Raw genomic sequence first — 24778 nt, forward strand, 5'->3', positions numbered from 1 at the left:
ACCCTCAGATAATTAAAAATGCCTCCAGTGCCTGGGCGGGTAAAAGATCAAGCACTTGCTAGATTACAACATAACTAGTGCTATGATAAAGCTTCATAATAGCTTAGGAGCAGGAGCTCTCCACCTTTGCAGGTAGCAGGACTAATTCCATCAGCCAACACATACTAACTTCTATTCATCTGTGCCCGATCTAACCTGTAAGGGACTGTTTGCAACTGCAGGACTCTTGTTTTGAGAAGCCAAAGCTAAATCGCAGGTTGAAACCTGCACAATTGGATGCAATGCAAGCAGTGGCATTGCGCTCATTCCCTGTGCAAGTGTTTGTCGTAAGAGTAGGACGGGCAAACCTAAAATACGAGTCCCAGAAACCTGCAATACTGGTATCTCTGCATGTACTGCTGTTTAGGGAGTGTTAGCTTTGGGAGAGAAAACACAGCTAGATTTTGAACAACTTTTTCTACATTGAACAAATGCAGCAATTTGAAGACTCACAGCAAAACGTTTAAGCGTGTTGACTGTAGGAATGCACTCACTGAGAGTGAAACAAGGCCCCAGAGCTTTAAACAATTTTCCCCAGAAACTAGATGTGGCACTACCACAGATCAGAAATTCCTTGATGCTGGGCCCATAGCCTCCCTTCACGGTAAAGCTCTGCAACAAGAACAGCTGCTTGCTGTTGGTGGAATTAAACACAACAGTCATTTCTGCAACCTAGCTTGGCAGTTGAAACGCCATGTTTCTGCTACTGCTAGGTAAAACTGTTCAGAACTACATATATATTTTTATATACGTATTTTTAAAAAGCACACAGGCAGTGGCTTTCTCTTTTAGGGCAAAAAAAAGATAGTTGTAGCTACTGTTACTAAAATTCACGTCACCTGGGTCTATGCCAGCTACAGAAGGATTTTCCCCCAGTTAGTTAATGGAACTTAAATTTATATCTGTCCTTTTTGTAGCAAGGTTGCAACAGAGGCTTGCACATGAAGTATTTTTTTCTAGGCAAGAAAGGAGGTTGCAGTTCCTTATTTAAATATGCCACCATGCTTTCTTAAAGGTTTTCTCTTGATTTTGCACTCTGACAATCCCATAAAAGAGCCATTTTTCCGGGTGGGCTCCCCCACCTACCTTCCCCAGCATCAGGGCCCAGCCCCTGGCCAAGGGCAGGGCCCTGAGGCGGGCAGGAGCAGGGCAGGCAGCTGCACCGTTTCCCGCCGCACACAGCAGCACTGGGAATTCCTGGAGAGTCAGACATGCCTTTTAAGATGCTCTAGGGGAAAAAAACCAAAAAAACAAAACCCGAAAATAATAGTGTTTTCTTCGAGAAAAGCTGCCAAGGCTGCCCTCTGTACTTTCTAGTTACACGCTCGCCTCTGAAAAACACTTCACGGCCACCTGTAAAAATATTTCATTCCCCACCGGCCACATCGCCTCCTCGGACGAGTAACGCCCATACCCAAAGTAAACCAGCCCCCACGCAGCCCCGCACGGCCACGGGACAGCCCCTGAGGGGGGAAATGGCGCTCAAACGCCTTCCCGCCTCCCGGGGCGGCCACACCCCGCCCGCGGCCGGCAGAAAAGCCCTTTGTACGCCACGACAATGGCCACCCCCACCCGCCGTCTCCGCAGGCCCGGTCCCGCCGCAAGCCCGGTCCCGCCGCGGCTCCGCCCCCCGCCGCGGCTCCGCCCCCCGCCGCGGCCCCGCCCTCGCCGTGGCCCCGCCCTCGCCGTGGCCCCGCCCCGTTGTTTACCGCGCAGCGGGGCCCGGGCGCTGCCCGCTCCCCGCCTCCATGTTGGAGCGTCCCGCGGCGCGGGGGCGGAGCGGGGCGGGGCGCGGGCCGCGCCGGGCGGGCTGACAGGCTGCGAGCGCGGCGGCGGCGGCGACGGCGGCGGGTTGTGGCGCAGCGCGGGGAGCGCGGCCCGGCTCGGCCCCTTTCCCCTCCCTTCCTCTCCTCGCACCGCGCTTCCCTCCTCGCCCGCGCACGGCGGCGGCCCGTGACCCGGGAAAGGGGGGAGGAGGAGGAGGAGGAGGAGGAGGCGGAGGAGGAGGGGGCGGCCCGGCGTCGCTCCGCCGAGCCCGCAGCGCTGCCCGCGGGAAGGGGGGTGGGGGGGAGGGAGGGCCGGGGCGGAGGTGTGAGGGGGGCCGGGGCGGGGGGGCGCGGGGATGAGATAGGCGCGGAGGAGGGCGGCGGCGGCGGCGGCGGCGGGGTATGTAGGCGCGGGGGGCTGTGCCGGGGGACGCGCTCGGGGGAAGGCCCCGCGGGGCGGCTCAGGTGGATGCGGGGGGCGGCGTGAGGCGGGGGCTCGCCGCGGGGGAGGCGGGCGCGGAGGGCCGGGGGCACTTCCCCCGCCTCGGGAGGCGGCGGCGGCTCCGGCGGGGGCTCGGGGGGAGCGCTGCGGAGGGCTTCCCGGCGGGGTGAATTGGATTAATTAATTTTGGTTTTAAGGGGGGGGTTAATTTGTCTCACACCCCCCCCCCCCCTTCCCCCTCCCCTTCCCCCCCCCCTCCCCGTGAAGAATTGGCGCCCGGAGGAGGCGGCGGTGGCAGCGCTACCGGAGGGGCCCCTGTGCACGGTGCTCCCCCCCCCTCCCCCCCCCCCCCCCCCCCAGCTTGGCATCGCTCCTGGAAGAGTTGGGTTTTTTTGTTGTTGTTTTCTTTTTTAAATATAAATCTGCGTGTTGATTTTTAAACAACAAACAAATCCCCCCACCACACCCCCCCTCCCCGCACACAAGCCTGCCTCTGGGAGGGAAATAGCCAGGTGGAATCTCACTCTGTTTCCATGGACAACCCGTCCATTATCACCCAGGTGACTAACCCCAAAGAGGAGGAGATCCTGTCCTGCACTCAGGATAAAGGTGAGCTGCCTTCTTTCTTTCTTCGTGTATTTTTTTTTTTGTTTGTTCTGTTTCGGGTTTTTTTCCCTGGAAATCGGTGCTTAAAAATGCACGTAGTAACAACTTGCATTCTTCAGTGACCATATAATCCTCTCTGGCTGCTGGGAATAGAGGAGGGTTTGTTGGATTTGGTTGGGTTCTTTTTGTGGGATGAAGATATTTGCATGAAGGTCTTGGAAACTACTTGCTGGATACAGCTGAGAACTTGTTACAGTGCTTTAACTATGGAGTTTAATCAGTAGCTATGTAAATAAAATACTCTTGTTCCTCGAGGGTCGGCGAGGTAACTTCATGAGGTTGTCACTTTGCAGTTAGTGCCCGGTTTCAGGGAAAAGGATACCTGTGCTGGATGTGTTGGAAAATTTTCAAATCTCAGCTGTAAAGATTTAATCCTTCCCCCCTCCCCCTCGCTTTTTGGAAAAAGGTTTCCTGATTACTCTCTACTTTCCTGCATTTCTCCATGCCTCACATTTAAGAATCTGTGTAGCTTTCAGGTTTTGCTGTTGGAGGATACTTAGACGTCTCAGAAAGAAACATGGGCTGCTTTTAAAAGTGGGCTCTGTTTACTCTGTAGATAAACAGTTGTTGCTTGCGTAAGGCATCACATTTGGATTGCGTTTTACTCCAAAATAAGATGAATCCAGCTTGGCCGGAGGAGCTGCTGCTTCTCAAAAGTCTGCATATTGACGAAATCCCTTAACCTTATTTCCTTTTGGAAGCTTGGAGTGGTCCTGGGCTGCAAGTGGTTGTGCCTTTGCAGCTGGCAATGAGGAAGGCATGGGTAAGCAGCAGTGTTCAGGTTCTGGGGAGTTGTGTGTGATTGCTCACAGATCTTGGAAGTTGAGTGACAAGTTTGTGCTTTGTTACAGGCAGTGCTGGTAAAAAGGGGAGAAAGGACAGAAATGAGAAATAGTGTGGCGATATGCCCTAGTAGGTATGGTAATAGACCTCTGAGTGGTCTTCTAAAAATGGAGATTGATATATCTCCCCCTAAAATCAATGCTTTTAGTACCCAGAAAGCTTCCATTTTTATGTGACTCATCTTGTAAATACTGAGGGGTCCTGTATCGTTGGAGAAGTTGATCCCTGTTGCTTTCAAAAGGCTGTATGTGAATTCTCTTGTCTTCTCATCTCACTGTGGTGACTGCAGGAGGAGTGTGGAGGTAGATTTAAAAAAATAAAAAGCCGTCAGGTTGGGAGGTGTCTCAACAAAAAAATATTTTTTTGTTCAGTATAGGAGTGCTGATGTAATTCTCTTTAATTCACATAGCTTGTGAAGTGATACTTCTACCACAATGCCTTGTTTGTCTCAAGATGTGTTTACCTCTGTTTTGGCAATGTTGAACGTGGGGCATCTACAGTCAATAAGGTGCTGGTGCTCTGCCTACGATGTCTCCTAAGACCGGGTTTGGAGTAAACTTACGTGATTCTGTGCTCAGATGTTGTTATGACTTTAATGGCCTATATTGTATGTACTGGAAGAGCTTTGCTAATATTGTCAGCAGCTGGTTGAAATTTTAGTGTAAAAAAGCCAGCTGAGGCAAGCAGGAAAATTTGACAGCTTGAAAGAAGAGTAAGCATCCACATCAAACAAGTGTCTTCAGAGTCGTCGGTACAGTGAGCTACTCTGTGTAGCGAAAATATGCATATAACTTGCATAACTATGCAGTAACTTGCATAATATGCATTGTGTTCTTGCTATTGGTTTGTCTTTGGCTCGGAATCATGATGGTCTTAATTGCATAGCAAGGGCTTTTCAGGCTGCGCGTTAGCAGGGGAGGGCTGGCAAAGAGTGGAAGGAGAGTAGTTGGAGTTTGAGGCAAGAGGGGACCTCGGCATGATCTTAATACAGGAGGTGGATTAATGTTTTTTCTCTGTGTTTTTTGGGGGAGGTTTTTTTGGGTTTTTTTGTTTTTTTTTAAATGCTGTTGAAGTGCATGCTTTGGATTGACTCTGTGGTGAGATTTTCCAATAGTGTCAGAACAACTTTTGCAGAAAAGGAATTGCAGGTCTGTCCATCCTGCACTCTGGAAGGAGAGTGCTGCTTGCTGCTGCCTCTTCCACTACAGGTTTTCCCACTGCTCAAGGTACAGAGCTTGTGAGAACCCGTTGCGCTACCTACTTTCCTTTCTGGTTGCATATGGCGTCACCCAATTTTCTGTTACATTTCTTAACAGTTTTAGCAAAGCCTTTGGGTTTGGTGAGCTCGCAGAGAGCCTGACACTGAAACGGTGAACACGGACAGGATCTTAGACACTGATGTTTAAAGTGAATCTTCACTGCTAATTCAGATTGAATGGAGTATATTGGTACAAAATGGCAAACAAATACTTTAAAGCGCAATGAATTAACTCTTTATTTAACAAATACAAGAATCACCTGAACCTATCTTAAATTTTACGATACAGTGAATTACAACAGCACTGTACTGTGTGAGCAAAGGCTGTCCAGTTTAATGAAAACCTGATTTTCCCTTAGAGTTTAGCATTTGGCTGCAGAAATATGCTTCAGGGTATTAAGTGGCATGTAGTGGCTTCAGGAGTCAGGGTTTTTGTAGGATTTTTGGAACCTTCTGTTGCTGTTTCTTATGGAAAAAATTGGTATTTTTCTTTAAGCTGGAGAGAAGCAGTTTTACAGTAGCTGAGCAACTGCTAAATAATGCATGTGTATACCTTCCAGTGTTCAGTTTTTTTTCCCTAAGATTTTCTGAAGCTTTTAATCAGCCATGAGTTCAGCATTTAGCTTGATTTGTTTTGTAAAAAATGCGGTTTATGTTTTTAATGCTTATGCCCAATTTCGCTTGTGCAAGGGAGCGTGATTGGCAAGAAACAGAGCTGTTCTCTGGTCCTGGGGCAGTTAAGGTTTTAGGTTAATACTGTGCTGTACAAATAAAAATGCCTGAATATTTTTTTGCTAATCCAGATGTATTAAAAATTAGCTTTTGAGCCAAGTGAAGCTGTGACAGCTCGTTTAAAAGGAGCTTTTTTAATACTAAGATGGGATTGTTAACATTTATTCTTAACAAATAGTAAAAAATTTTGAAAGTGGAAAAAAACAGATCTTGGTACGTGAACCATTCGTGAGTATGTTGCCACATGGTGGTGCACTGTATTTAGTTGTCTGTCAAAATGAAAGCTGAGCATGGAAAGTTGCTACAATTAAATTGTATTATTGTAACGTTTGTTCTGAAATGCCTGTGGTGGTCATGCCTCCGGAGGTTTTTCGTCCCTGTCTATGTTGTTAAATTAGTTCTGGCAAACAGAAACTTACTTTCTCCCTACTGGAAGTGATAGTAGGTGATTAAAGATATTTTGAGCACTAAATTCATTGAGAATTGAATTCCCTGTTTATTTTTTAAGTAATGAAAGTGGTAATTCTTGCAGAAATATTTTATGTTGTGGTCATTTGGCACTTCTGGAAGTTGGAGGCATTAACAAGACTTGTAACTTGAAATTAAAATGGGGGCTTAAGTTTGTGAAAAGGGATTTATTGTATCGCCAATAAAGGAGAGCAGCTAAGAAAAACTATAGATGAAAACCACAAAGAAAAACTGAAAATCTGAATCCCTGCATAATCAGTTCTACAGATAAAATGTTTATTTTTATAAGGAAAGTATTAACTCTTATTAAGGAGTTGAACAGTGACTCTAATGTAAAATCTATATGGTTAAATATAGAAAACAGTGCAGTACTGACAAGTCTTTGCACTGAGTGTAATGTAGAGAGTGTGATCATTGGTGGGTAATAGGCATTCAGTCCAAATAAGTGAATTTCTCTATTTTACCTACATGCTTTAATTTGATCCTCATAAATGATGCAAGTTCTTCGACATTTACATGTGCCAAGTTAAGTAGTAGCGTAATAATAGTCCAGCCTCCTTCAGGTATCACCCTCAGGCTGTGGTGTTGTGTTTTCTCTCTTCAGATGCATCTGTCCTGACTTCTATAAAATTTGTCTGTCAGCTGAGCATCTATTGTCAGTTATTTAGAGTAACTGAATGTTTTACTGTCCCTGCAGAAGTGTACTTTATTCTGCAATAGATTATTCGAAAAAGGTTCACAGTGGAAACTAAATCATTACAATAACAGTTCTTAAGATCTCGCATTAAAAGCCAAAAGAAGTGTCCTTACTGTGTCTTCAGTAAAAATAATTTTGAAAACCTATGAAAATATCTTGAATACTCTTTTTTGCCATTACATCACCTGGATTTAGAATACTCAAACATGTGAACGTATGTTAATGTTCCTGAGACATTGTTTCAACAAATTTTTATATTAACTTCAGGATTTTAACTATAAACTAGTGTTAAAAAAAAAAAAAAAAGGTGTTTGAAGCCACTCCAGCGCTACATTGGAATGTGAATTGCTCACAGAGGATAAAATTTTAAATCATTAACTAATGACAAAGCTGTTATATGAAACCAGAGTAACCATACAGTAGGTTTTATGTACCAGGGAGACTGTAGTAACCCAGGATTTGATTTAGGGTAGCAGTTAACAAGCTGAAGTGTGCTGACAGTAATGTGGATGATAATTTGCATGAATATCTAGTATTCAGTCCATGTCTGTAAGCTGCAGCATTATCATTTCTTCATAGTGCATGTCATCTCAAATTCATATTTGTTTCAATGCAGTGATTTAACTAAAGTGTTTAGAAGTTTAACATGCCTTTAAAAAACCAAGGTTGACCTACATTTTGTCAATTCAGTATTCAGAAATGCAAATACCATTTCTGACATAATCACTGAAATGCAGTGTGATCGATGCTACACTTTCAGAATTTAAGCTGAACATTCCGAATAAGCCTTTGGATGATGGGTCTATGTTTGTTTCTTTAAAGTGATAATGAAACTAAAATGCTGAGAATGTGAAAGCTAAGAGAAATGGAACTCGCTTCCCTGGTCAGTGTCAGTGAAAGATGATATTTCCATTTGCCAGGTAGATGGGTCTAACTGTGGTAAGCTTATTTTTCCATCACAGAACACTTAATTTATGGGGTTTACTATCTTGTAAAAATCATCACCCAAATATAAAAATGGTTGCAAATTAGTTCTAGCCCACAATTTTTGTATATGTTGAATCTTAAATATTCACTCAGTAAGCAAGTGTGCCTTTGTTTTCTGCTAAATTTTGGGTTGGAAGAGCTGTTGGTAATGATCACTAGTTGCTCAGTATTACATTTTCTATTAAAAGTCTAGTTTCAGGCAATCCTGGATATGGAAATGTTAACCCGGGGAGTGAACTGGTTCATTACTCAACCCTACCTGATGGAGAATTTTGCATGGATTTCTTTGAATTATATTTGAACTATTTCTTTCCACAAGATTTAACATTTTCCTTCCAAAAAAAAAAAAAAATAAGAAAAGCAAAGCTTGATCCTACAGCCTTCTTAGGTTTTTACCCACTGTGTGGATCAGTACTGGAAGATGTGGTTCATCCTTCTTCCTGCTCCTCCCCTTCCTCCTCCCTGCCTGGGGGATAGATCTTGCTGGGAGAGAAGATAGGCATGTGCATGTACATAGGACGGGTATGAAGTCTTGGTTCTTGAGGGCTGCTGGGCCCCTATGGGGGCTGATAATAGGATAGGGAATAGGTTTAGTGTCTGCTACAGGCTCTTGACCTGCTCTGACCCCATCCATCTTCGTACTACTCCTGGGTGGTGGGTACTCTTATGATGAAGTTGGTGGGTCTCTCCACCAGTTGGGGGGTTGTCTGTGTTCCCTTATCCCAGTTCATAAGTATTCCCAGAAAGGGGAAGGAATCTTCCAAGCTGCAATAAGAGAGTGGTTGATAGAGCTGAGCAAGCCTATTTAGATCTTTAAAGACCACATCTGGATAGCTAGTAAGGGTTGTGTACCATTTGATTCCTCTCAGAAGTGGATACTGGCTTGAAAATCATAGAATAATTTAGGTTGGAAAAGACCCTTAAGATTGTAAGAGTCTAGCTGTTAACCCAGCACTGCCAAGCCCTGCTAAACCATGTCCCTAAGTGCCACATCTACACATCTTTTAAATACCTCCAGGGACGGTGACTCCACCACCTCCCTGGGCAGCCTGTTCCAGTGTTTGACAACCCTTTTGGTGGAGAAATTTTCCTAATATCTGAAAAAACTCACAAAAATGTTCAGCAGCATCTCTGAAGTCTTCATGTGTCTATTCTGTTGAATGATGCTGATACAAGCTCATCTTCCTGGGCAGGAGGCTCAAACGGGATGACATTGTATCAATGGGTTTAACTGCTCTGCTCAACTTCCAGATCTTTTTGTAAGGGGCTGTGGGCAGGCAGAGAAGAAAGATGCTTTTTGTGCTGTAATGTAGCCAGAGGCGTTTTTAAGAGTTTCATGTTGGAAATGTTAATATTCTATAAACTCTGCTTTTGCCAGAGTTTCACGGGAACTTGCTTTATTTTTACTTGGAGAGGTTAAGGTGTAAAATGGACATAGATGTGACAAATATGGAAGCGTAAGTAGCATCTAAACAGATCAGAGTAAAAATATGTTCCACACTGTCTACTGTGGTACAATTTTGGCTTCTTTTTGTATTTCTAGAATGTTTGCTATAAGAAAAAAATCCCAACAAAGTCAGTCCTATACGGTCCTTTCAGGATCAGCTACTACTGTGTAATATAGATACTAGTAAAAATACCACCTTTAGACAGATGAGCAGAAAAAGTTCTGTGCGTGGTGTTGGGCCTACATAAATTTTGTAGGCTTTAGTCAATGTGTTATCAAAATGAACACTCACAATAAAGTGCCAGATGTTGTTTTATTTGTACAAGATAATAAAGTATAATTTGGAAAAAAAAAAAAAGACCCCATTATTAGAAGCGATTGGCTGTACTAGAAGCTAGAATTCTATTATCTAGAAAATCTGTTGAGTTAAATCTGAGTATATATATGGTAGATGGGTTCTAAGGATGTTGGGATTTTTTTTAAAATGAGATCTTTTTCCTTACTCCTTTTTGCAAGGAAGAACTATTACTCTCTTCTGAGTGTTATAAGTAAATTTAAAGCCTGACAGAGTGAATAAAATGCCCCAGGACATATTTTGTACAGAGAGCTACCCCGAAAGAATGATGCCTGGTTTGTCAAAACCTCTTTTGTATGTAAATTTAAATTTTTTTTATAAAATTCAGAACAGTTTTGTAGGAAACAAATATTTTATGAACATCAACCTGAAGTTACAGTGTGTATATTGATGATAGTGTTGAAAGTCAGATCATCTCTGGTGAGTAACTGATTGGTCAGTTATGTCCGTTGTTTTTTGCTACTGTTGCAGGACCTTCTTATTTTCTTGGTAGGAAGTGATGTATTGATTTTCATTCACCACAGTGCTCTCCCCTACCCCTGCAGCTGTCATGCTTCCTGAGTTGTCTTCCAGGATTCCCAGCAGAATTAGCAAGTTAAACTCATTTTGCTGTTTCCTTGTCTGCTGTAATCAGCAGTAAGATTTTCAATTTTCTTGTTTATTTGATGATTTGCAAAACTTGGTCATCTCCTTGGTGTATAGCACTGCTCTCCTGGCCTCTGGGAGTCAGAGGGAGGGAGGGATTTGTCTCCAGCACATGGAGATGAACTAGCCTCGGGGAACATTTTGGGGTAGATGGATTGGTTTCATTCTTCCTTGCTGTCAGAAAGAAATTCTTCCACAATGGGTGCTATTACAGTGGACATGCGTAGAAGAATCCAGGCATGTTTCTTTCAAGTGATGTTCATAAACAAATCTTTTTAAAGGTATGAATTTTGTACAAAGTTGTTCTCGGTGTGCATTTAACAGTTTGGATGCAGTGCTGCTTTAGTTTTGTCCACAAAAGCTTTTTTGTATATACGTACCTGAATACCTACGTACTTGCATGGGTTACCCATGAATGCAAGTACATGCGGTTACCGGGGATCTAATCGGAAAGCTTTAGTAAAGTTCAAAATGGTGGGCATAGGTTTTGAAGTTGTAAGGTTTACTCGAACTGTGAAGTCAGCAATTTTTCCTAGTGATAGTTCCAACAGAAGTATTCCATTCTGCAAAGGAATGGTTCATAGTGACATTTTCCTAGAAGATACTTAATAATTTATACTTGCTTCAACCAAGCACATTGAAAGATCTAATATTTACCACCTGGAAAGATTTTAAGATTATAAAGGATCTCACTAAACTTTAACAAAAGCCTTACCAATTTTTTTTTAAAAAAAGGGCTTATGGGACTTCTTGTAAACTAAAATTGGTTAAAGACCTACATTAACCGTTTGCTGAATACACTGTAAAGCAAAGCACGTCAGGAAAAACATTTTAAGCATGTCTTTTGCAGGGATTTTTGGAGTGAAGCTTTGACCTTTGGTTGTTTTTGTTGTTTTTTTTTTTTTAATTCTTTCCCTGGCTGTATTTTGCTTTCTTGCTGCTTTCTCGTCATAAGGTTCTGGATTGCAACAGCTGCCTCTTTGTGCTCTGATGCTGAAGTTTAAGGGGCTCAGAGGTGTTTGGCTCTGGTGACTGTCTCCAGGGTTAATTCTAGTATGAGAAGCTGTAGTAGATGTTTGGGGGTGAGATAGTGGTAATGAGGAACCCTGAACCATATTGCACGGGCAGATTAGCTCCTGGCAGGTTGGCCAAAATGACATAGGAGCTAGCTTAGGAGGAGATACATTCTCTCTTTCTTAACTCCCTATTAAAATCTAGGAAGATAAAGGTCTTCCATCTTGAGTCTGATGCAGGATCACTGCCACTGTATAGCAGCTTTGGTAAAGCAAAGACACTCATTTCTTCTTTGTAACTACCAGTTAAAAACCTTGAGTGAATGTTGTGCTGTGTTTAAAGGGAGGAGATGCATGAAAAATAACCAGTATAATAGAGAAGTATGCCAGGACTCTCCACAGTACAGCACAGCTTCAGAATTACAGAATATCCCATTTGGGTGAAAGTAAGCATTTGCTCACACATTGTACAGATGACCTGCATAATCCTTGAAGATATGGTTGCCAAAATAGTTTATCTGGGAATTCCTAAACTGAATTAAATGACAGCAATTTGCATTTATTATAATAGTAATCTTAGGAAGGTACTGAAAAATAACATTATAAAGGTACCGATCATGTTTCAGCATATGAATTGTGTGTCAGTAGGGGAAGGAAGGGGAAAATATCTTTACACAGTGAACAACTGAACATGTCAAGTATCTGCACTTGTATTTATCATGAACTTTCACCAACAATCTTCCTGCAATGGATTATGTGTGCTGGAAGGTGATTCGCTCCACCAAGCCATTTGTTGGCCAGCTGCCAATTCTCATGACTTCTTATATGAAGCTGATTTTGTTGAGAATCAGTAAGTTGAAAATTATTTGAGAGTTTTGGAAGTGTGGAGGGGGAAGGTTATGTTAAACTGAAAAAGTTTACAGATTATATAGATCTACACTGATGATTTAGATTAGGTATGAGGGAGAAATTCTTCCCTGTGAGGGTGGTGAGATGCTGGCACAGAGCAGCTGTGGGTGCCCCAGCCCTGGCAGTGCCCAAGGCCAGGCTGGACGGGGCTGGGAGCCACCGGGGCGGGGGGCAGGTGTCCCTGCCCATGGCACGGGGGTTGGAACTAGATGGTCTCTAGGGTCCCTTGCAATGCAAACCACTTTTTGATTCTACACGACTCTATGTTAGTTGGGGAATTAAGAAAAGAAAAGGAAAAGAGTACTGAATGCAATCTACAGTGCAATTCATTTGCTAATGAGACATTGACATAAATTGAAGAGTCCCAGAAGGAGTGGGTTTACAACATAACTGTAAAACAATTTGCATCTGTGTAGAGGTCTCTGCTTATCCACAAAGGAATGAGATTTTAAGTGGATTTGTTTAATCGGGTTTATCTGAGTACATAGTTGTGGGGCTCTTTTTTCCTCACATTTCAAAATCTTGTGTCTTTCTGGAAGATTCCCTCTTGTTGAGATTAAAGATGTCTAGGATGTAAGTATGGTGAGGTTTAATGGAGAATGAAAGTGAAACCATAAAAAAAACCCAGAGAAATGTCCCTCAGAGTGGATTGAATACTTGAATGTTTCTGGCTCCAGGCTATCGTGATAAAACTGACAATTTGATGCAGACTGTGACCTGAAATTCGAATGCTTTTTTTTCCTGCCCCATAAGAAATTTGAAACACTCCAGCAAATTCTTGATATCTGTATTGGAAAAGGATGCTTTCAACTTAGACACACTAACATTACTACAAAGAGCATTTACTGTTGATATTATGATTGTTTGAGGCAGGGGAGTAGTGGTATGTCTGTAAGTCTTCTGGTCTTGTTGGTACCCATCATGCTACCCTACAGTTGCTGCCACTTTTTTTTTTTTTTTTAAACATGTCATGGCAGGAAAAAGGATAAAAATTTGAACAAAACTGGAAATCAAACTTGGCAGTTTTGAAAGAGGAATCTCTTCAAGTCTCATTCCTGTATTTACTTGTACTATTATTGCTGAACTTTATTATATTACCTGTTTGGCATTGTTTGAGCAAGGAAGCGAGTTGTGAGAGCAGAGTGGTTTTAAAAATGTCACTACCTTAGTTGTTTCAGTAGTGATGGACTCTTCAATACCTTAGAAATACCTTTTAAATCCAACAGTTGTTAATCTTAAACATAGTAACGGAATACTTTTACTATCTCATGTTATAAGACTGTAATATTAACAAAAGGAGAAAAATGTGCTTACAGACAACACCTGCCTCAGGCGTAAGAAACAATTTCAATAGATTCCTAAGGACCAGATGCCCCTAGATCCATCAGAAAGGTGCTGTTTCCATGAGGTGCAGAATAGCACTTAGCAGCTACCATACCACATCTCAAGAAACAATGAGATCAGGAGGAGGGTTTCACTTTATAATTTCTGTTCAAAGTGTTCTTTCAGGATATGTACTAAATAGAGAGAATGAAATTATGCCATTTCATTTGGCACTGTGCAATATGCTAGATTAAGCCCTGAAGTGCAAAACTTAGTCTTGAGCTGGCACCACTGTGGTTCTGTTCAAATACAATTTCTGCAGTGGCAAATTCCTGTTGCACCAGAAATTTCTGGTTCTTCCCTCAACAACCCAAAAGTGTTTGTATCACCAAACTGTTCAAATAGCGCTTGCAGTCTTCCTACATTGTGTATCTAAAAATATTTATTGGATCTTTGCAACCTAAAACATAATTCTTCTGTGCTCCTAAAACCAAAAAAACAATACATACACCCCCACACACCAAAAATAAAGCAAACAAACCAAAACCAAGCAAACAACAACAAAATCCCAGTAATATTAGCAGGGATATACGCTGTGAAAAGAAACTAATCACAAACGTCTCAGAAGGCAACCTTGTGACGATGACCAGAAGGGATTAGCAGTACGATTTGTACTCGGTCTGTACAAAACATACTCCAACCCCTTGAGAAGGTGTGATGTTAGTGTACAAGGATGTGCATTTGTTTGAGTAGTGTTTGTACTAAAATGTAGAAGTAACACTGGTTTTGTTTTGGAAATAGCTTCAATGGGTACTAAGGAAAGATAAGAATAAAGTAGGGCTGCGCTGACTCATCACAGAATATGCTGAGATAGTCCTAAATTCAACATCTTAAGGTTAATAATCTGTTTCGTTTAGGCTTTGTTTATCCTTTGTGCTGTGGATGGGGCGATGTTGCAATTCACTTTAAATCTGTAGAAGTACATAGGTAAAAATTCATTATTTTGTTTCAGCAAACAGTAATGTATCTCCTACTTACCAGAATGCTTGGTTGTTTGGGTTTTTTTCCTTTACTAATGGTGCAAGGTTGAAGTAGAATGTTTCTTTTGGCCGATTTAAATTACCAGTTGGAGTCAAGGTGGGAAAACAAACCCAAAAACTGATGTGGTGTTTTTAAACTATTTTCAAATAATTGTCAGCCCAATACATGCTGTTCTTAAAAAACAAAACAACAACAAAAAAAAAAAAACAAAAACAAAAACAAAAAAAAAACCAAAACAAACAAAAAAACAAACCAAAAAAAACAGCTCTGCAGGTTTTTATTGTGAAGATGGTTTCTTAAGTCCCACTGTAGGTGGTCTTTGCATCAGAGCCTTCAAGTAACAAATTACTTTTATCTTCTCCTCTGCTAATAAGGTCAGTAAAGATTTATTTTTGGATAATAGTGGCTCAGTTTTGAATGCATAATAGTTCTGACTGGGGAACAGGTTCACAGTTATCACCTTTTTAATAGCTGATTAGGTGATAGTCAGCTAGCTGGCTGTTACAAAGTATTTTACAGAAGTAAACATTTCTTGCTTTAAGACTGTATGTTTACAGCAGCTGTGATTGTTTGGGAGTCTGTAGCCTGTGTTTTTGGTTAAATAGCTGATATAATGGTGCAGTTGTGAAAATGAAGTACCAAGTCCAGTAGGCAGATGTCCTTTGAAGGCAGTTTTAGTTTTGCTTTCTATTTCTTCTACAAAGCAACCAAACATTTATTGATGTTTGATGATCTTGTGCTGTAGCAAAATAAATACTGAATAATTTCCTAATGTGATAAGGTTACTGTTTAGACCCAGTATTCAGAAACACTTTTTTTTTTTAAATAAATCTCAATTTTACTAAGTGGCAATGCCTATAAATTCATGTGTTTTCTTTGCAAAGTCTGCATGGGTTAACTCCTCTGTAAACAATTGTTTTGCGTGTTAAATAATAGTAAAGATATATTGAGCAAGAGAGCTGAATATGAACATGTTAAATTCTTGATTTGTGTTCCAGTGAAAAGAAGCATCGAGAATATACTAGTGAAGTCACTTTTAAATTCTAGAAAAAATTAAAACATGTCAAGTGAATGGCGTACTCGGATACTTAACCTGAAGATACTACTTTGGCAGTGTTTGGGTAGAACTGACCACCAACACCCTTCCCTCTGGAAAACATCACATCTATTCATAGCACTTCCCAGAGGTTAAATGAAGCCCTTGGAACAGTCACAGGAAATAATACCAATGTGCTCTTAAACCGTGACCTTTTGGTCAAAGTGGCCAAATATGCTACTTTTCTTGATTACTGGGAGGACGACATATAATTATTCTTGCCCTGTATGGAGCCGGGAGGTGCCAGGAGGTGTCCCAGGGCCCTTGTGCTCCTGCATGGCCATCACTGACTCCCCTCCCTGCTGGACAGGTTTTTTTGCTGTGTTTATTCACAAACACCACCTGTATATTGATTTCAGCCTTTTGGTTCTTTTTGAGGAAAAGCTGAGCCAGATGTTCTGTTGTCCATCAGCTGAGGATGCGTAACTGAAAGAAATGGTGCGCTGCTCATCTTTGATGCTGTTCATTTGGCAGTATTTTCTTAGAAACAAGGCTTTCTGCTGTCATAGTATTTTAAGTACAGTCATTTGCCTCACTTGGAGGAGTTCTAAATAATGCAATACTTAAATATCTGGTAGATTTTTTTCAGTCAGGTACTCAAGCTGTTGGTAGCAATGCTAGAAGTGTTTTCATGTTTGAAAAATAGAGATGTTGCTGTGCCTTACCAGGTGGTCAGAAACAGGAGAATTTCCTTCCTTTGATTGATAAAATTAGAAGTCAGGGCATCTTCCATTTTTGTCAATGTGTTTCAATGTTTTTCAATTTTGTTTTGTTTGGTTTTTATGAAGTCTGTGATACTCAATAAAAATTAACGTGGCATTGTCATGTGTGCATGTAAGGTGAGTTTGTTTTAATAATTGGTGGAGGAAACACAGATGCTCGTATGATGCAGTTGATTGCACTGTTGTAGTTTTCTGCTTTAGGATGACATAAATTGTGTCCTGGAGACTCCATTAACAGTAAAGGAAGCGTGCACAGTTTTTCACTGATCTCCATGCTTGGCTGTGTGCAAAGATAGGTGGAATGGAGTTCAGAATCCTAATTTGACAATTTTGTCATCAGCTCTGCACACTGTACATGCCACACTGGTGTTTGGCAGCACTGAAGTGTAACCAGGGATACGGACTTGCAGAGTCCCGCTGTTTATCTTTAGCTCCTCTTCAGAGGAGGAGGAGGAGAAGAGGGAGAACTTGGCAAAAAAATTTCAGCGGTTGGTGGTGGTGTTCTGCTTCTCTAAGTTTAGCAGCATTGGGGGTGGTTGTTAAAATGGGCTTTCAGATTTTGAAACCTTCTGTTCTGAGCAGCATTAAGTAACTTGGTGCTTCAGCACAGTGGTAGTCTTGATTATGGTGCAGCTTCCAAAGCCAAAATACCTGGCTGAATTTAATCGGTAGTTTAGTAAAAATGGAAGAGATCTAAAAGCCTTCCCTGTTGCAGACAAGAATTGCGTAGTTCGCTCACAGGCAACTTCAGGCAACATACTCAAATTGCAATTTGTGGAAATTTCATGTCACACAGAAGTCCTGTCGCTTTACTCCATAGAGGCAAACCTGAACTCAGCATCAGCAGTGGCTTGTTGTTTTGCCACTGTAGAGAAACTTCTTGTGTCTGTTACACAGCCAGGAGAACAATATAGAGGGTTATGGAAAGGCTGCATTATTCCAGGGGCCTTTCTGACTGTTTTCACAGTTCTATAGGATGTTAGCAGATCTCCCAATGCAAAAAGCTGCAACTGAATTTGATAAAGTATCACCTCTTCTAATTCCTTCTCTGATGGATTTTGGTAGCTGGCTTCCTGAGTGAGTATTACCAACATTTTTATGTGCTTACCCTTCAGCATTTCCACAAAATCTGCTATAATTGTCTGTTTCTGAATTTACTAAGTACACTTGCAAGACTCTGATCCTTTGCATAATTATTTTTTTAAAGTCTTTGTAAGAAACTTTTTAGTTCCCTGCTCTCCTGTAGTCTGCAGCATTGAAGGGGAATCAATACAGAGTTATGGAAAGGGGGGGGGGATTCATCAGGGACAATCACTAACATTGGTTATAGAAGGAAATGGGATGCTGTTGCGGAAGGAAAGGGAGAGATCACACATACATAAGTGTCTTGAGTGGATTCTGTCTGGATTCATCTCTTTATGCTTGCTGATAGCCCAGGGTACTGCTAAGACTAAAAAAGAAGTCTGAAGTCTGCATTCCATTGCAAGAATTGCTATACTTCTTTTAACGTATTCGGGAAGCATGAATTTTCTGCAATCATAGCAAAATCAAATTTTCATAGCTCCTTAGAACTAAGACTTTGTATTTTTTTATAAATTTCCTTTGACTTAGACTTCAGGTTGCTTGCATCAGTAGAGGGAAGTGATATGAGAAGCCTTCACAGAGCTGCATGGCCAAGCCTGGGATGGGGTTCTGACCAATACTCTGCTCACAGGGCTTCCATCTTCCTAGTACCCATCTTCCTCCTTTCGTGAACTTAAAGCTGTAATATATTGGAATCTTGTCTCATTGATGCCACAGGTGTGTGGGGTTTGGCACCTGTACAGAACCGCATTTGTGTGAGTTTAAGCTCTAGTTCAAGGGGAGGCATTTTAATGCAGGTACTTGCTATGTGGTTTGGGTTGGGGAGGGGGTTGAATTTACAGCCAACCTGAACCTTCCTGTTCTGAAATTCTACTTCAGGACTGGATTAAGTCATTCCATAAGCTCAGTGGTATGATTTTAATGGAGCTGGTCTGTGATACTAAGGATAAAATTTAGCTCGCTGCTGGGCTTTTGTCACAGTAAGATGCATGATGAAAGTTTGCAGTTTGGTGAATATTTACAAGGTGTTTAGCAATTGGTGAGATGCTAACAGTTCTCATCATTTTTTTTTCCTGTGATGTGATTGGGAAGGCGGTATTTTTATTTCTACCGGCAAGCTATGGTACTGCTTGCTCTACCTTTACTATTAACATCCTGGGAAGTAATTTAAGGGAAAGAGAATGATGGTAAGGATCTGGAAAAGGAAGATAGGGTGATATTTCTGAGGTAAACAGAAAACTGAGAAAAAGGAGAGTAAAGTAAACTGGTGGAAAGATGCATGAAAGCTTTTAAAGTATTTAGTGTGATGTAAATGTCAGTTTAAAAAAAAAACACCTTTCAGATGGCACACAAGCCCTTTCTAGGTTTTCATATTTGTCAGTATAGTTTTTCAAGATAAAAATACTAAGCTTTAATTTTCTGCTACATAAAAGAATGTAAAAGAAAAGGCTTATTGTTCTACAAGACTGGCAGACTAATGTTAGAAAATGATTTTTTTTTTAAGTAGGAATTTTTTTTTAACCCATTAGTAGTATTTCAGCTGTTGTAAAGACTTCTATACATAACATATACAGGAGCGCAAACTATAGATGTTAATCATCTTTACGTAGCAGGGTTGGTTGTTGTGATAGGTGGTGTCCAGGCTCATGGCACCATACAGTAGTTTAGGTTGGAAGGGACATCTGCAGGTCCTTGCTCAGCGCAGGGCTGAGGATGCTCTTGAGTCTTGCCCAGTCAAGCGTTGATTATCTCCAAGGATGGAAGTTTCACAGCCTATCTGGGGCAACTTCTTTTAGTGTTTGACTGCTGCAGTTCTTAGTATTTAGGAGGAATTTATCCTGCTGCAGCTTGGCTTTGTTGCCTCTTCTACTGTTACTGTGTATGTCCAAGAGTTTCATTCCATCTTTAGGTTGTTGTATCTGCTTAAAATGTTAATCTAGACATACAAAAGAATAATTAAATACTTGCTTGTCTGATGTTTCCCTCTTCCTCAAGCAGTTCTCCACTCACTTAAATACAATTCATCTGCAAAGAGCTTTCTTTTCCATTATGTTTGCAGTAATTTTCAGTTTAAAGCCAGTGCTTCTGTTCTCTCACTTGCCTTGGCTGTATTTTTTCCTAAAGATAGGAAGATGCTATAGCTATAGGTTCCTCACTTTACGAAATAATACAATTTTGTCATGCTCTCATATACTTATTTAAGCCATTCTTTGGTTTAGCATAATCACCTGTTAAAAGTATTTATCCTACTGTGCATACACAGTTCTTAAAATTTTCTAGAATAAACAAAATCCCACTTTAAACAGTCATGCTGTGTGTCAAAACTCCCTCAAAAATGTTAAGTCTCTTGGGAAAATGGAAGCTGAGTACATTCAAAGGGGATGCTCTTCTTTTTCAGCACCCTCTTGTTGGAACTTACTGGTTCTTGAGACACTGTACCCAACTTACTAATTGTTTTAATAAATGCGTACTGTTAATCCATGAACTTTTCTTAATTGCCCAGTGACATATCCAGAAAAAATATTTTGGTAAGGGTGAAGATGCACCTCTGCTTTTATGACCATGTGTTGTACAGTGTTGCATGTCTGAGCTGTAGTTAACACCCCCATGTACCCACCCACCCCCTTCTAATTGGGTTGATTCTCTCCCAGGAGAGAAGATGGGACTGTATGGTCAGTGGCAAAGAGTTCTGCCAGTTTTAGCAGACTGTGTAACTGTGGTTTTACATCTTCACAATGTTAGGATAGGGACTGTTGTGTGTTAGGGTGATAGCTACAGTGTTACAGTAAGTAGGAAGCACACTTCTACAGTGTTACAGTGCTTATATCTGTTCATTACGGTAAAAGCCAAAACAAAAAGCATAGTCTCTCTGAAAAACAAGAAAAGGGTAAGCTTAAGAGATGCTGTTAATGAAAATATTGCATTGGTTCCTATTTCAAATAGAGCAACAGCATGTACTTTCTCCAAAAATAAAATTTCCCAAAAATGGAAGTTTCGATAGGAAACCCAAAACCTTTCATGGCTTTTTTTGTCCACTTTTTTGTGGATAAAAATTTTGTTTGAGGCCATCCTACAGAATGCCTAGAGATGCTTCGCTATGGTTGTATACAAACTATTTTTTCTGGTTATGTATTTATGTGAAGGTAATAATGGTTTCAGCTAAGCTTTTCAAAGATGGTAAGGGATAAAATGGTATGTTGTTATTAAATTACATGTGTTTTTCACTCCTTGATAAACATATTCCTGAGTAGTTTGCTGTTGTTACACAGTGTATACTCATTTGATCTTGAAATCAACTTCAGCTTGTCTGGTTTTAAAATATAGATGAGATCCTTTGCCTCTAAACTTAACTTTCTCTGCTTTAAAACTTGGTAGGTCGTAATATCCTGCAGCAATGTTGCATGGCAGTTTGATATATTTTCTGGCGACCACACAGAATCTGAGCCTGTATAATCTCAGTGAGTAACAGTTATGATAATGGCTCTTATATAGTACAGTATGAATGTGAGGAAACTGGGTACTAGTCCCTCCAGAAATGACATGATGATCCATAAACAGCTCTGCGTTCCTGAATAAGAAGCTTAAATAGTGGGCTACTTTTGAATAAATTGCCACCTGACAACTTCTGACATTTTTTTCTGTTAGATTCCCCGCCCCCCCCCCCCCCCCCCAACTGTATAATGATTTAAAATAGAATTTGGAATTATACTGTAAGGTGATATGTGAGGAAGTCATGTAGAGAAGATTCAGTTTTGAAAGAACAGCAACATAGAAGACCTTGGTGGTTTGGGGTACTTTTTCAACTCTTCTTTCATTCTGCCTGTTACTATTTTCTGTGCCAATTATGTCTTACGTCACCAGGAAGTTCTGCAGGTTGCACAAGAGATGGGAATGTCAGGCTGGAGTTGGTATCCTTCAAAATATTAATCTTTACTCCAACAAACTGTTGCTAGTATTTGCAGTTAACACAAGTCCTCTTTTCAGTGCTGTGCTTCCCAGATTTTCCTCACTTGTAAAACTGAACCACTGACAGTCGTATCTGCACAAAGGGGCAGGGAGAGCAGGGGTTAAAGATTGCAACAGGGGACAACTTAGCCCTTGCAAAATGTTCTTCTCGGGTTACAGAAAATTACTGTTAAGACTAAGTAGGGATTTTTTTGGTGGTATTAGTGCTGGAGGTGCTTTGTATTTATTTTATTTTTTTAACTGTTGGGTGGAATAATCTCTGCTGCTTCAGTTTAGCTTTCCCAGGACGTGTAGGATGACAGTGGTTTAGGTAACACTTTTTGCCTTAACTTCTTATTTAGCACAGAACCTGCAGAGGTGATATAGCTTAGTTCTTCATACAACCTGCTGTTCACACAGCCTCAGGAACTATTATTGTTGTTGTTATGTCACCTTAGCATTTCATCAGAATACCATGAATGTTACTTTTCAGCACAGAAAATAAAAAAAAAAAAATGCATGGTAGATACTGCTGTAGAAAATCTGTACCTCATTGTAAAATTTCCCCTGAATCCTGTCTTCAAAGAAAATAAAATACAAAATTCTTTCTGTGTCTCCCAATAAAATTCTGATGTATCCTTTCTTTAGGTTCAGCTTTACCTTTTGCAGTATCCGTTGTTTTATTGCTGTAATACCAACTAGTCCCTAAGAAGCCAGCTCTTTCCCTTTAAACTGCATTGTGATAGTAGGTTGCTTATATTCTGTTAATTCTGTCAAATAAAACAATGTGTGTTAATTACTGGTTTTGTTTCTCACATAGTTGAGCATACAGCTCTATTACACTCAATAGCATGTTTTCTGATTGTTTTAGTGACAGTATTAGTATTTCACTTCAGTGTTTTAAGATTAACATAATCATTAAGCTGTGTAATAAGATACAGTCTTTATTCTCATGCAGTGAAATGGCAGGGGAAGGCAGGGCATAGTTTTGTGGTTTATTCAAGAAAAGTAAGAAAAATAAAAATAAATCCCTGAAAGCAGATTAGCCAATTACTTGGCGTTCGCTGTTATGGGATAGCAAGGCCAAAACTGAAGCATTTACAGTAAAACCCATGTTCATGGGAGTGGATTATTTTTCCATTTTTTGCCAAATTTGCAAAACACTGAATGTTAGTACCAAAATAATCTTTGTAGCTAGTTTTTGCATATTTGGGAACACGTCTTCTATGATTTACCAGTAGTATTTGGTATACTTTTATAATATATTGTGCTGTATGTCTCCAGTATGGTTAAACAGAGATGACTCTGATAACTGCAATTTGGTAGATTTAAGAGTTGAGTGTCTTTGGTTTTGGAGGCAAGAAATTAATCTTTGATAGCATATTTTTGATGTGTTACTGAAATTCATTTTGTACACTAGCTCTGCTGCTTTTTTCAGTGTTTGTTGTGAGGCTCTTTTCAGCAAAAGTTCTGTCAATGATAGCCCCGTGGAAGCGAAGTAGCAGCTAATCAATATGTGTTTTATCTGTGGACTTAAGTGCTTAAATGGAAAATTGTTTTATAAAAATGAAAATCTTCCCAATGCAATGTGACAAGCTGCTGCAGCCTCATCTTCTCTGTTTCGTTGTGTGTGTTTGGCTCCCTTTCTGGGTGTAAGTTTAAACAGGAGTTGTCAGACAGAAGAAAGGTTGTGTCTTTTGGGTTTGTCTTTTTTTTTTTTTTTTTTTTTTAATCATTATGCTTCACAGGGCTTTGCCTTTAAAATGTGGTTCCACGTGGAATACATCATGGCTGTTTCTCTTGTGGCCTGTCATTGATGGTGTATTCTCTTCAATTACTATCTTCACTAGTACCCGAAAAATGTAAGACATTAGGCTATCTGCTGGTAGTGTTCCACATTGTTTAGCATAAAAGTATTTGGAAATCCTGTACTCTGAAGTATTTCAGAAAGGTTGCCTCAAAAGTTCTTGAAATGTGTGTGGTCCCTCTTGGCACAGAGACCTGGGATGTGGTCCTGGTAGTTGTACATCCTGGTCTGCCACTGATAATTGCTTGGCTTCTTATTTCCTAAAACAAACAGTATGTTTGGAGTGTGGTTAATAATTATTTCTTACACTGCTGTCCATGAAAAGCTGTTCTTAATGTGAACCTGCTTTTTAGTAAAAAAGGTTACAGCCCTATTCCTTTAAAAAAAAAAAAAAGGGGGGATAATCACGTCACTTCCTGGAAGTATATAGAGTCTGACTCTTACAGTCATCTTCATAAATTACAATGGTTTTCCTTAGGATTCATCCTTTTCTTCCCACTCTCTTCTGGACTTCATGAGCTACCTATAGACACAAATGTGCCAAACATTGTTAATCATTGTGGTTGCTTTTACTGGAGTCTATAGTAAGACATCTCATGGCTGAAAGGTGGTTGTACATGTTGAAAAGCTGATAGATGAACATGTCACCATTGACATGAAACATTACAAATGTGCCTGTAGTCATTTCATTCATCACTACAAATGCGCTTCTCTTGATCTGCTTGGCATGCATATATATGCACAGTGGCTGAACGGATTTAAGCATGCCTGTGTGTCAAATGATAGTCTAGATGGAGCATGGTGGTAGAAACACTTCTTGTTACAAGAGACAGTTGTAAGTTCAGGGGCCTCTGTTAGCTCTGCTGCATGACAGTGGTTATTTGGTTATTGCTTGGAACATGATGGGAAACCATTGGTGTCCATCTGAGCTGTAAGCATCATTGGTCTTGAACATTTTGTTTCCTCTTATATTTGCACTCCTTGAGTTCTGCAGGTTTTGGTTGGTTTTTTTCATGTTTAAGCTTCCTATTACTACGAACATTTGGACATATGTAATGCTGTTCAGAAGTAGTCCGTTTACAAAAACTATAAAAAAAAATAATCGGCCTGGGACAACCACAATAAAATTTTTATCAGTTCTTGTAAGGATAAATAATATTGGTTAAAGTAGTGGTTGATTGGTTTATATTATACTATGTAAATAAGGGAAACTTTAAGGAAATGCATAGGTGTTTCACTGACTATGAAGCCTGTGGACCTGTGTTTTTTACTAATATGCCACATTATCTTCAAAGGTTAATAAAGAAACAATACAAAATTGCGTGAAGTTTTTTTTTTTAATATATATATACACACATATATATCCTTTCTCCCAGGCATTTGAGTTCAGAATTAATTTAGAAAAAACCTTAAACAAAAAAAGCACTAACCCCCCACCCGAAACAAAAATATTTCAGTGTGGTTAGTCACAAAGTGGAAGCATTGATCTCTGTG

The 24778-nt window shown here is 40.5% G+C and overlaps 1 protein-coding gene across 3 annotated transcripts in view; it reads left to right on the forward strand.

Annotated features, from left to right (window-relative positions):
* Positions 1-2567: 2567 nt before the first annotated feature.
* The window catches only part of CTDSPL (CTD small phosphatase like), an 84699-nt gene continuing 62488 nt past the window's right edge, over positions 2568-24778 (forward strand). For 2 of the 3 annotated variants that reach the window (XM_080383021.1, XM_080383022.1), the window contains exon 1: positions 2570-2856. In XM_080383021.1, coding sequence (XP_080239147.1) covers positions 2781-2856 — 76 coding nt within the window. In that variant the 5' untranslated portion in view covers positions 2570-2780. Of the gene's footprint in view, positions 2857-24778 lie in introns of all 3 variants that reach the window. The other variant, XM_080383020.1, reaches the window with a different exon arrangement.

Source organism: Falco punctatus (assembly GCF_963210335.1).
Source record: "Falco punctatus genome assembly, chromosome: 4".
Taxonomy (NCBI): domain Eukaryota; kingdom Metazoa; phylum Chordata; class Aves; order Falconiformes; family Falconidae; genus Falco; species Falco punctatus.